General features: G+C 40.7%; 1 protein-coding gene across 4 annotated transcripts in view; it reads left to right on the top strand.

The window, feature by feature from the left end:
* The window catches only part of TAF5L (TATA-box binding protein associated factor 5 like), a 32,003-nt gene extending 27,224 nt beyond the window's left edge, over nt 1-4,779 (top strand). For 2 of the 4 annotated variants that reach the window (XM_077149413.1, XM_077149412.1), the window contains exon 4: nt 2,777-4,779. In XM_077149413.1, the coding sequence (XP_077005528.1) occupies nt 2,777-3,574 (798 nt within the window). In that variant the 3' untranslated portion in view covers nt 3,575-4,779. The remainder of the gene's footprint in view (nt 1-2,776) is intronic. The other 2 variants (XM_077149410.1, XM_077149411.1) reach the window with 1 other exon arrangement.
* The last annotated feature ends 9,221 nt before the right edge of the window (nt 4,780-14,000 follow it).

The raw sequence follows: 14,000 nt of genomic DNA, 5'->3' as shown, positions 1-14,000 counted from the left end.
ACTCGTATAGATCAGTGCTAATAGAACTATGATGTGAGCCATATACGTATTTAAAATTGTCTAGTAGCCACATTTAAAAAGTAGAAAGAAATAGGCAAAACTAATTTAGTAGTGTATTTTATTCCACCCAGTACAGCCAAATTATTACTATTTCAACATGTAAGAGATATAAAAAAGTTATTAATGAAATCTGTTACATTTTTTTTTGTCCTGAATCTTAGAAGTCTGATGTGTACTCTGCACTAACAGCACATATCAATTCACACCCTTCTAGTTAGGCTAGTATAAGCCTCCAAGTCTTAACCCATTTCCGAGTCTAGCCACATTTAATTTCTTTCAACTCTAGTTGACAGCTAGTGAAACAGCTTAAGGCTAAATTTCAAAACCAAAAAGTACCCTTGATCTAGAGAAGACTGGGGTATGAGTTGAAATGCTTGGAAAACCCTAGGATAGGAGCAGGTTTCCAAAGCAAGGCTGAGATTTTTAGGAACTAAAATCTATAGCACAGGTACTCAGACTACAGCCTGCAGGTCAGATCCACAGAGTGCGTAAGGCAGTATTTGAAGATGTATTAGAAGATCTGTTTATATTTATTTTTCTTAATCTTTTTAAATTCCTATTTCTAGACATGTTTTGTAATATGCATAATATAGTTTGTTACATGCGTATATTTTACAAATTAAAAATTCATATTTGGTATGCAGGCCAGTTGATTGTGTGGTGTCCAGTCAGAAACGTATGGAGTTGGTAAGGGGTGCACAGGTCGTTCAGTGGTAGAATTCTTGCCTAGGTGCAACTCCTGGCCCATGTACAGCACCCCCACCCCCACCAAAAATGTATGGAGTCAGAGTGTTATCCTTTACCTCCCGAAAGGAGAGCAAGAATCTGTGTGAATGGGCATGTGCAATAAATAAGCTGCTCTTTCAGGGTGTCACCTCTATTGCATCAAGGCCCTTGTGAGACTCGATTGAGCCACAGAAGAAAACATGAGCCACAGGAGAAAACATGGCTAGGTTATATTAGGCTGTGGTCCTGGCAAAGAGCTGATAGTGAAACCAGCAGGAAAGTTCTGGTTTCTCCATTTCTTGGTCTACAGAGTCAACCAGGCACTTTTCCACAGGGTTGGGATAATCATGAAGATCCCTGGGGAACCTCAGCTTGACTTTCTTAGTGCATTCTCTTCAACCCAGCCCTTTTTGGCATCTCTGAATACAATCTGTAAGTCCCCACTGAGGAGGTGAAGACCTACTTCCATAACTTCCTATCCCAAAGGAAGAGCCCTTAAGCCTCAGAGATAGTAACATGATCTTTAATTTCACAGTTAACTTTCAAAAGACCTTTGTGTAATTCATCCTGGGTCATTTTTTGCTCCCACAGTTCTTATATAAACTTTCTGGTGTAGAGCAGTGAGTCATTCTTGAAATTTTAAAGTGTTGTCGTAACCTCTTTGGAAAGGAAAATTACTAATATTCTTAGTAGCATTCAGTAGAACCTTAAGTTCCCAGATGCTTATTTTTTTAATGCTGAGTGACTGGAATAGCTATCTTGAATATTCATGGACGTTAGTATGTCTTTTCTCTTCACTTTTTCTTAAATATGTACACATTAGAGGCATTAATTTAATTTTTTTTTCTTTTTTCCTTTTTTAACATGGGCAGGCAGGGGGAATCGAACTCAGGTCTCCTGCATGGCAATAGCAGGCGAGAACTCTGACTGCTGAGCCACCGTGGCCCACCCGGCATTCATTTAATTTTGAATTTAATAGTTCTCAAATAGAAATTAAATGGTTGCCCACCCATTTCGTACACAAGAACCAGAGGCTCACGATGTTTCTTTCAAGACAACAAAGCCAGTTGGTTCAAGAATCTTCATCTTGCTTCTCTTTCTTCTAGTGTTTAGTTAAAATCTATGTTAATTTATGAATTCCAGGATGGAGACAGCTGTAGTTTTGAGGAGTTTGTCTGTAAAGGAATAAAGGGAAAACAGATTTTGAAAACAATATACTTGTAGTGAAGGGAGAGAAGGGGACTTACTCTCTGAGTATCATTAGTGGCTTTCTTTTTTGGATACCGACAGTTTAAGGCTAGTGGCAAAGGTGTGTGTTTAATTTATTGAAAACTGCACCTTTCTAGCTTACTATTAATTCATAAATGTCCAGATTTTATTTTGGCTAAATTCACATAGTCACTCTGTATTAATTTTGCTTTAAATTAAGCCACTTCTACCTTCATCATTACCCCTAGTCATAGGAATAATGAACTTGTCAGGACTTTTTTTAAATGGAATACAAACAGGAGAGCAACATGGCTTATAAAGCAGCTATCAACTGACAGACAAAGACGTGCAGATAGAATAAGATAAGAATCTTTAACTCTTAGATTCAAAAGCCGGTCTCTTCAAATGACATATTAGCTTAGGCTCTCTTTTGATCTGCTTTTGAAGTATATGTTATCCTCAACCCAAAAGTAAGATCTGCAATCTTTACCCTGTAATGATAGCCTTGCATTTCTGTCTCTTGACCTGATGCAGTTTCAGCTGCTAGATGAATTTAAAGAAAGTAATTTGTAAGTTCTAAAAGATTTTCTGTTCAGTTATGAGCTGGGAACACTTTAAAAACAAGATCACTGTTATTCACTGGGTAGATGCCAGTTTCCCAAGCAGTCCTCTTTCTCTTTTTCTTGCTCTCCACCCCCACTCCCAATCCAGGCTTTTCCTTATCAGACCACTAAACAGTTTTTCCTTCCTTTTCTACTCCCATCTTAACATTTTTATACAGGATGACGAGGAGGATAATGCGGGCACAGAGATGAAGATACTGCGAGGACACTGTGGACCTGTGTACAGCACAAGGTTCCTATCAGATAGCTCAGGGTTGCTCTCTTGTTCTGAAGACATGTCCATCCGATATTGGGACCTGGGAACTTTCACCAACACTGTGTTGTACCAGGGACATGCCTATCCTGTGTGGGACCTGGACATCAGCCCATATAGTCTGTATTTTGCCAGTGGTTCCCATGACCGCACTGCAAGGCTTTGGTCATTTGACCGGACGTACCCACTGAGAATATATGCAGGACACCTGGCAGATGTGGACTGTGTCAAATTCCACCCTAATTCCAACTACTTAGCTACAGGCTCTACCGACAAGACTGTCCGGCTGTGGAGCGCTCAGCAGGGGAATTCCGTGAGGCTCTTCACAGGCCACCGAGGTCCTGTGCTTTCTCTTGCATTTTCTCCCAATGGTAAGTATTTGGCATCTGCTGGTGAGGACCAGAGGTTGAAGCTGTGGGACTTGGCATCTGGCACCCTTTATAAAGAATTGAGAGGCCACACAGACAATATCACCAGCCTTACTTTCAGTCCAGACAGCAGCTTGATTGCCTCTGCCTCCATGGACAACTCCGTTCGCGTTTGGGATATTAGGAATACTTACTGCAGTGCTCCTGCCGACGGCTCCTCCAGCGAACTCGTGGGTGTGTACACCGGACAGATGAGTAATGTACTGAGTGTTCAGTTTATGGCCTGTAACCTTCTTCTAGTGACTGGAATTACCCAAGAAAATCAGGAACATTAATTTTTTATTTTTGTTTTAATGGATTGGGGCAGTGGTGGAAGGCCTCAGGATTGCAAGTCTTACTACAAACTGAGAATAAATCACTGACTGACTGTGAAAAACACTTCCCCACTTTTTTTCTTTTCTCCTGTTTGCAGACATCCTTACTATCCCACACCTTCATTCAGCCCTCCTCAAATGTCAAAGGACTGAGGTGGGGGGAAAGGGTGGTGATGAGTCACATGAGATCAAGAATTAAGATGCTTCGGAGGTCAGATTGCAAGTTCTTACAAAGATCCCACTATGACCTTGTGCAAGTACCTTAATGTCTCTGTCTCATTTTTCCTGTCTATAAAGCTGAGATAATACTTACCTCACAGGGGTGCTGGATTTGATTAGAGGAAGATTGCAAAGCACTTTGAAGATAAGCAGTGCTATAAGTGTTAAGTATTATCAGTCACTTTGGTTGAAGGGAAATCCTTATTTGTTTAGGAATACTGGGGTGGGAATTAGGAAAGGGGAGGGGGATAATCCTGGCGCAAAAAAAAAAGTCTTTCCTTTTCCGTAATTACAAAGAACCAGGATTTTTTTTATTATTGTTATTATAATTATAATAATTATTATTATTGCGGAGGAAATCTAGCACTGGCAGAGGGTACTTTCTCTGCTTTTAACTTTCAGGTTTGACTCCTGGCACTGGCTGTGATACTTGGAATTTTGAGGTTCAGGGAATTTAGAGAATTTGGTAGCACAGTGTATTGGGAGAAAGGGAAAATTTCTGGGTGAAAGATTGATCACTCTGGCTGACATGATCCTAAAAGTGGGTGGGTAGATTTCCTTGAGAAAGTTTTGGGCTCTTGCAGTGATGGTGGGAAAGAAAAATTCTTTTCATGGCTGCACTTCTGTTAATAATTCTCCCCCCTGAAAAGAAAGATTGTGGTAAAGAAATGAAAATAAATTGAAATTATAAGTAACAAGATAGAATTAGAAAATATTCAATTTCCAAATGACAGTTTTTTCAGAGGTGTAGCTTCTTTAAAATTTCTTTTTCTCCCGAGATTATCCGCTCCCACCTCCTGCACTGCAATACCAGTTTAATGAACACTTTGTGAAAAAAATCTTAAGTACATATGCACGCATATAAAGCTGTGCTTTGAGAATAAAGCAAGTTCTAATTTGTGGAAAAAGGATTAAATATTTCTTTTTTCTGAAAAGAGTTATTTTGTATTTTTGTTTTCTATTAAAATGTATTTAGTTTCAAAAAAAAAAAAAAAGTGTTGGCATCCTTTTTTAAACCTGAGGAAAGGAGGGTATGTGGTTTGTCCTGGGGTAACATGCATCTCATTGCTCTTCAGAATAACAGCCAGTGATGTGAGGTAGTCTGGCCCAAACAAAGGCACATTTTTATCTGCTCTTGTATCCTCTTCAGCTTACTTTGAATGGTGATTCCTCTTGGCATTCCCTTAGATCACTGACAGCAATTAATACTGTTTATACATTCAAGATTGCCAGAGGTTGGCCAGAGACATGTATTTTACCAAGTTATTTCTTAAGTTTCTACTTGCAGCTACCTTTAAAGACTTTGTTATAAAATCTCTAAGGGGCATAAGAACTGGATTATTTAATTAGCACAGACTGTTCATTGAACAACTCATGATAAAGACTTGCTCAACATTAAATGATCTCAAACTTAAAATATTAACTTTGATCTGTTATGGGTACAACAGATTCTCTTTGATCAAAAATCAGAGTTAGAGATCATTTTACTAGAATTCACCTGTCTTTCAAATTAATGGACTTTTATTTGGTAGAAAAATAATGCAAGCTTCTTTCTCCATGTCATGTGATATGATTTCTACATTTAAATCCTCACAAATAATTAGATTAGATTTTATTCTCAGTCATTAAAATTAAAAGTCTGCTTCCAAACATAATTTTTTAGCAAAGACACCAAGAATTATCAGAAAATTACAAAGACTCCAGAATTCTGTGCCAATTTTCTTTTTGACTTGACTCAAAGATGCTAGTTAATTGGAAATGTTTCTTATTCATAAAAATACATTTGAGATATTGGAAGAAGGATCCTTTGGTAATTTAGCAATATAGCATCACCTTCCACATGTTCTGCATGTAAAGTTTAGAATTCAAATGTGTTCTTATCAGTAATAATTGAACTCTTGAGTTAGATTTTGTGGTATGTTACTAGAAACAAAATTCCTCAGTTGGGTCAAGTCATCCTTGGAAATGAAAGTATCACTGACTTTGGATGATTTGGAAAGGTTTTTTGTTTGTAAATGCAGAATTTCCATGATTAAACACCAAAGTGTATTTGGCTAGTCAGTCATCACATTACCAACCATGCCATACTTGGCGATTTCAGTTCAAGATGTTAATGGCCTATATTTAGCCTTTTTTTCCTTTGTGAGCTAATCTTAATGTAGGATGATTTAACTTTTAGAGCGCCCTTCATAGCTTTCCCAAATCCTTAGAAGTATCAGAAGGAATATGTAGGTGTGTTTATGTGCACACAGGTACATAAGCATGTGGTTACACTCTTCAGTTTGCTCTCTGTCATAATTTCATTTTCTCCTCAGAGCAGTCCTGGGAAGTCGACAGGACTGATGGTATTACCATTTTGTAGACGGCGTGCCTTGAGCCCAGAAAAGCTGTATTATTTATCCCTACCCAAAATACAATATTCACATTTTTTTAAATGTGTTATTAAGATTTAGTAGCCTCAACTTCTAGCTGGAGAGTAAAGCCCTGGAAGTAGAAAAGAATTTTAAGAAATCCTCCAAAAGAGAAATATGAATTATTTTATTTAACAAGCGTGTATATAACACTTACTATAGGCCAGAAACTGCTCCAAGGCCTTTATGAAAATTGACTTATTTAATCCCCTTAACAACTCTATGAGGTAAATATCATTATTATCCCTATTCTTCAGATGAGTAAATTAAGGCACTAATGCAATAAGTCACTTGCCATAGGTCACACAGCCCGTAATTGGCACCAGAAGTTGAAACTGCTGTCTCCAGAGTTCATGCTCTTAACCATGCTATACCATCTCCTTTGATTAACCCAATATCAGGTAAAGAGTGAACTGAGTTTAGTAGTAACTAAATGCCCTTAAAAATAGGTGCAAGACTCATGCCAAATAAATTAGCAGCAACAAGCAGGATCAGGACCTAGCAGTAAATAGAAACATGAGAATGTTCAGTTTTTTTGAACCACAATGACAAACTTCTGCAGTATTAGATTACTGGTATAGACAACCATCTAAAGGATGGTTGTTACAAAGTGGGAAGTGTCAAAAATACCAACTGAAATTTCTTAGACTGACAGGTTCAGAGAATCTGACTGATTTTAATTTAGCAGGAGACTATCCAAAAAGGAAGAAAGAAAATTAGAATAAAGGAAAGTGATGAGTACAGAGCAACAGAAATGAAAGTTTTTATGTTCAAGATCCACCGTCTAAGGAGATGGTAGTATTACTAGATTTTCATTTGTTTTATGTTTAAAAAAAGTCTTAGTTGTGTAAAAAAAATCTATTGAATATGTAGGTTTCTAATTTTGCTATTGCCCACATAGGTATTTAAATATACGGATTAAAAGATGAGCCTGTACTTCAAATGGTCTCGGTTGCATGTTTTTAAAAAGTGCTCATTATATCTATTCCCAGTCTACACCAAAAATTCATATTACAGATGTCTACATAGAAGCCAAAAGACTGAAACTGTCCTATAGTAAACAGAAAATTTCCATTATAGAATTTAAAGAAGACAGACACTCCTCTTTAATTTGACTCCTTGGAGGACAACATAGTTACATATGACTGATTCACATATTAAATAAATGTAAGAATGCCTACTATGAGCAGACATTATGTTAGAGGGTGGAAATACAGTGGTAAGCAAAACAAATTTGTCCTTGCTTGATTTGAGTTTATAACCTAAAGATGGAGACAGATATTAATCAAATACCATAAGTAAATACATAATTTCAAACTGTAGTAAATACTATACTGGGTACTATGGGAGAATATACCAGGGGATCTAACTTAGGTTAAGCATTCAAGGCAGGTCTCTGAGAAAATAATAATTGAGCTGAGACTTGGAGGATAAAGTAGGTATAAGGCAGAATTTGGGAAAGAATGGTCCAGATCCCCCAGCGGGAAAGAACTTGTACCCAGAGAAAACCAGTTTGGCTGAGGCAGCGTTGAGTAAGGAAAAACGGCATGACATGAGATGGATGGCTGGCAAGGCTTTGGATACCATCAGGAATTTGGCTGTTATCCTAGATGGAATGGAAATCATTGAAGAGTTTAGAACATGAAAGTGATGCAATCCAATTTAATGTTAAAATCTACTACTTGGGACATGGATTGAAGAGTGTGAAAAATGAAAGCAAGGAGACCAATTAGATCATTGCAGTAGTCCAGGGGAAAGATGAAAGCAACATGGGCTAAGGTGGCCACAGTGGAAATGCAGAGAAGTGAACAGATACGAACGTTATTTTCAAGATTGGTTTGTCTGGGTTTTGTGTTGGTTTGGCTGGGGAAAGAGAAAGAAGACATGAATGAACCACATGTTTCTAGCAGAGCAAATTGGTCAGTAGGAATTTATTGTGATGAAAACTAGAGAAAGAGGAGTTTTGGGGAAAAAGACCAAGAGTTCAGTTTCGGAACTTTGACGTTGGAGGTGCCTAAGAGAGAACGAAATGAAGCTACCAGGTAGGTATTTGAATAGACATGCCTGGAACTCAGAAGAAAGTTCTGGGCTTGAGATATCAATTTGAGAGTTGCATCCACTAGAATGCTTTCTGCTACAAGAAATAGAAATTTGACTCGAAGTATTTTTAAAATAAGGAATTTTATTGTTTCACATAACAAGAGTCTAGGGTTTGGGTAGGTTTCATATGCAACCGTTTTGGAATTCAGTTCTGCCCTCCTCTGGTTGGTTTTATCCTCAGGCTGGCTTTTCCCAGGGTTTTGAGCGGGATACTGTACCTGTTTGAATCTGTGATGTACCCTAGAAAAGCCATGTCCTTTAATCCTCATTCAATATTGCTGGGTGGGAGCTTTTTGATTACCCATGGAGATGTGATCCACCCAATTGTGGGTTGTTGCTTACTGGAGCCCTTTAAGAGGGGGAAAAAGCTTTAGAGCCACAAGAGCCCATGCAACCAGAAACCTTTAGAGGTGAAGAAGGAAAACACCTCTGGGGGAGCTTCATGAAACAAGAAGCCAGAAGAGAAAGCTAGCAGACTTTACCATGTGCCCTTTCACCTGAGAGAGGAACCCCAAATTTCAGTGGCCTTTCTCAAGTAAAGGTAACCGCTTCTTAGTGCCTTAATTTGCATATTTTCGTAGCCTTGCTTTAATTTGGGCATTTTCGCAGCCTTATAACTGTAAACTTGCAACTTAATAAATTCCCCCTTTTAAATACCTTTCTGGTATATTGCATTCCGGCAGCTCGCAAACTGGGATAGCTACCAATAGCAACTATGACCAGAGACTCCCTCAATTATGTCTAGTGGGAATGTGAGCTCTCTTCCATTCCTCATCCTTAAGAGCAAGGAAAAATTTTTCTAGAAGCCCCCTGAAACCTCTCCAATTGGAATTAAGCCTGCTAACCCATGAACCTGTCCCTGACATAGGAAAGCCAGTTTAGTTTTTGCTAATCAATAACTCTGGAGTTGAGGTCATATCCCCAAACCTGACATTGCTTTTATGCAACAGGAAAAGAATGACACTGGAGTCGATCACAATGTTTCTACAAGGAGCCTTGACATCTGGTTGAAATATGAGGCCTTGTAAATAGATGTGATTACTAAGGGTAAGCATATAGAATAGAGTGCAAGAAGCTTAGGGTTTAGGATGGAGTTCTAAGTTTACTAACAGAGGTCAAAAAAGATGAGCATCTGTATTAGTTAGGGTTCTCTAGAGAAACAGAATCAATAGGGAACACTCACAGATATAAAATTTATAAAAGTGTCTCACGTGACCACGGGAATGTAGAGTCCAAAATCCGCGGGGCAGTCTGTGAAGCTGATGACTCCGATGGAGGGTCTGGATGAACTCCACAGGAGAGGCTCGCCAGCTGAACCAGGAATAGAGCATGTCTCTTCTGAATCCTCCTTAAAAGGCTTCTGGTGATTAGATTAAGCATCACTCATTGTAGAAGACACTCCCCTTTGGCTGATTGCAAATGGAATCAGCTGTGGATGCAGCTGACATGATCATGATCTAATTATATGAAATGTCCTCATTGCAACACACAGGCCAGCACTTGCCCAACCAGACAAACAGGTGCCACAACTTGGCCAAGTTGACACATGTCCCTGACCACGACAGTCCACCCCTTGTCAACTTGACAGCTATATAATATCACCTTACACCATACCCAATTTCCAAATAGAAACAATAAAACACACATTTTTTCTTTTACCTGACAATACTCAACTGTCCTGCATATAACTGGAAACACATTAAATCTCTCCAGAATAGGGTGCAAATCCTTGGGCAACATTCATTTTTAAGCTTGATATCTCACAACTTAAATAGTATAACATGAACAAAACAGCATTACAGTTCTTGTTTCTGTAACTGATCACGTGGTCGAAGTTCATATTTATGATTACCTTCTTCCACTACCCATTCCATACTCCCTTTATCCTCAGCAAGCAGCTGGCCATGGTTCTTTGCCTGGTGGGATGACCCAAACCTTCATTCCTGAAGTTTCAGAGCCATTGGTAGTCCTGCCTGGATTGTGTTGTTGCAGTTTTCCATTGATTTTAATCACAGGGCATGGTAGTACTAAAAGACGCCCTAGGAGATCTATATTCCAAGAAAACTGTTCTTTACCTCCATTATATAGTTGCAGTCCCACTTCCTCCTGAGAGTCAGGGTCAATTACCCCAGACAATAATGTAATCCCCTTCTTGGCTTGTTGATCCAGTGGCATATGTAGCCCAAAGGGATCAGGTGGCAGTCTTAACTTCCAGTTCAGTGGAATCATTGTTGTTTCTCCTGGAAGAAGCACTCCCCATTTTGGAACTAAAACATGTAGACCAACAGAACTCAGGGTCTCAGGGACAGGAAGCAAAATTTCCCTAGTGGATCACTAGGGGTGATAATGAGTGGTACCACTCCCATTTCCACCCCTTGGTTGCTGGACCCATGGATCATGGCTATGGAAGAAGCAGCACCATACAGTGGATGCTGATTAGAGCATATACAGCTTCCTGGAGAACATTACCCCAGCCTTTCAAGGTATTGCCACCTAGTTGGCACCGTAATTGAGTTTTCAAAAGGCCATTCCACTGCTTTATCAATCCAGTTGCTTCTGGATGATGGGGAGCATGTAAAACCAGAGAATTCCATGAGCATGTGCCCATTCCCACACTTCATTTGCTGTGAAGTGTGTTCCTTGATCAGAAGCAATGCTATGTGGAATACCACGACAATGGATAAGGCATTCTGTAAGCCCATGGATGGTAGTTTTGGCAGAAGCATTGCATGCAGGGAAAGCAAACCCATATCCAGAGTATGTGTCTATTCCAGTTAGAAAAAATCGCTGCCCCTTCCATGAAGAGAGTGGTCCAATATAATCAAGCTGCCACCATATAGCTGGTTGGTCACCTCGGGGAATGGTGCCATCTCAGGGGCCGAGTGTGGGTCTCTGCTGCTGGCAGATATTGGGCACTCAGCAGTGGCTGTAGCCAGGTCAGCCTTGGTGAGTAGAAGTCCATGTTGCTGAGCTCATGCATAACCTCCATCCCTGCCCTGCCACTGTGACCACTTTGTTCATGAGCCCATTGGGCAATGACAGGGGTTGCTGGGGAAAAAGACTGACTCTTTCACTTGATTATTAAAATCTTCCTCTGCTGAAGTCACCCTCTGATGTGCATTCACATGGGACACAAATATCTTCATGTTTTTAGCCCACTCAGAAAGGTCTATCCACATACTTCTTCCCCAGACCTCTTTGTCACCAATTTTCCAATTATGGTCTTTCCAAGTCCCTGACCATCCAGCCAAACCATTAGCAACAGCCCATGAGTCAGTATACAAACACACCTCTGGCCAGTTTTCCTTCCAAGCAAAATGAACAACCAGGTGCACTGCTCAAAGTTCTGCCCACTGGGAGGATTTCCCCTCACAACTGTCCTTCAAGGACACCCCAGAAATGGGTTGTAATGCTGAAGCTGTCCACTTTTGGGTGGTACCTGCATATCGTGCTGAACTACCTGTAAACCAGGCTCGAGTTTTCTCTTCCTCAGTCAATTCACTGTAAGGAACTCCCCAAGAGGCCATAGCTCTGGTCTGGGAGAGAGAAGGTAATGTGGCAGGAGTGGAAACCATGGGCATTTGGGCCACTTCTTCATGTAACTTACTTGTGCCTTCAGGACCTGCTCTGGCTCTATCTCATATATACCATTTCCAGTTTACAATAGAGCACTGCTGCACATGCTCAATTTTATGGCTTGGTGAGTCAGACAACACCCAACACATGATAGGCAACTCAGGTCTCATGGTAACTCAGTGGCCCATGGTTAAGCATTCAGTCTCTACTAAGGCCAGTAGCAGGCCAAAAGCTGTTTCTCAAAAGGAGAGTAGTTATCTGCAGCAGATGGTAAGGCTTTGCTCCAAAATCCTAAGGGTCTGCGTAGTGATTCTCCTATAGGGGCCTGCCAAAGGCTCCAGACAGCATCTCTATTTGCCACTGACACTTCCAACACCATTGGATCTGCTGGATCATATGGCCCAAGTGGTAGAGCAGCTTGTACAGCAGCCTAGACCTGTCGCAGAGCCTCCTCCTGTTCAGGTCCCCACTCAAAATTAGCAGCTTTTCTGGTCACTCGATAAATGGGTCAAAGTAGCACACCCAAAGGAGGAATATTTTTTCACCAAAATAAAAAAGATCAACTAGGCATTGTGCCTCTTTTTTGGTCATAGAAGGGGCCAGATGCAGCAACTTCTCCTTCACCTTAGAAGGGATATCCCAACATGCCCCACACCACTGGACACCTAGAAATTTCACTGAGGTGGAAGGCCCCTGTATTTTTGTTGGATTTATCTCCCATCCTCTCACACGCAGATGCCTTACCAGTAAGTCTAGAGTAGTTGCTACTTCTTGCTCACTAGGTCCAATAAACATGATAACATCGATATAATGGACCAGTGTGATGTCTTGTGGGAGGCAGAAACAATCAAGGTCTCTGCGGACTAGATTGTGACATAGGGCTGGAGAGTTGATATACCCCTGAGGTAGGACAGTGAAAGTATATTGCTGACCTTGCCAGCTGAAAGCAAACTGTTTCTGGTGGTCTTTACTAATAGCTATTGAGAAAAAAGTATTTTCCAGATCAATAGCTGCATACCAGGTACCAGGGAATGTATTGATTTGCTCAAGCAGTGATATCACATCTGGAACAGCAGCTGCAATAGTAGTTACCACCTGGTTGAGCTTACAATAATCCACCATCATCCTCCAAGACCCATCTGTTTTCTGCACAGGCCAAATAGGAGAGTTGAATGGGGATGTGCTGGGAATCACCACCCCTGCATCCTTCAAGTCCTTAAGAGTGCCAGTAATCTCTGCAATCCCTCCAGGAATCTGGTATTGCTTCTGACTTACCATTTTGCTCAGTAGGGGCAGTTCTAGTGGCTTCCACTTGGCCTTTCCCACCATAATAGCCCTCACTGCATGAGTTAGAGAGCCAATGTGGGGATTCTGCCAGTTGCTCAGTATATCTATACCAATTATACATTCTGGAACTGGGGAAATAACTACAGGATGGGTCCAGGGGCCCACTGGACCCACTGTGAGATTGACCTGAGCTAAAACTCCATTGATCGCTCACGTGGCCTTCATAAGCCCCCACTCTGACTGGTGGTCCAGAGTGACGCTTTGGGTCCCCTGGAATTAATGTCACTTCTGAACCAGTGTCTAATAATCCCAGAAATATCTGATCATTTCATTTTCCCCAATGCACAGTTATCCTGGTAAAAGGCCATCAGTCTTCTTGGGGAAGGCTTGGAGGAAGATTAACAGTATAAATTTGTGGCAGTGTAACAGGGTTCTCCCCCAAAGGGACCTGGCCTCCCCTTCATTCAAGGGGCTCTGGGTCTGTAAACTGTTTCAAGTCTGGAAATTGATTAAGGGGCTGTGACTCTGTGTTTTTGTAATTCAGGTTAGACTGGTGTTCACTTGACCTAGGACTCTTTTGTTTATACAGCTCCAACAAGAATTTAGTAGACTGCCCTTCTATTGTATTTCTAGGTACCCCATGATTTACTAGCCAATGCCACAAATCTCTGCGTGTCATATAATTTTGACACCTGCTTTGAGTTTGCTGTCTATTATAACAGCCACGTCTACCCTGTCTTTGGCGATTAAGTGCTGCCACCTGGCTTCTGCCAACTTGGGATCCTGTCATCCCC

The sequence above is a fragment of the Tamandua tetradactyla genome, chromosome 2, assembly GCF_023851605.1.
Source record: "Tamandua tetradactyla isolate mTamTet1 chromosome 2, mTamTet1.pri, whole genome shotgun sequence".
In the NCBI taxonomy this organism is placed as follows: domain Eukaryota; kingdom Metazoa; phylum Chordata; class Mammalia; order Pilosa; family Myrmecophagidae; genus Tamandua; species Tamandua tetradactyla.
The sequence above is the reverse complement of the archived record's forward strand: the minus strand, read 5'-3'. Positions and strand labels throughout refer to the sequence as shown.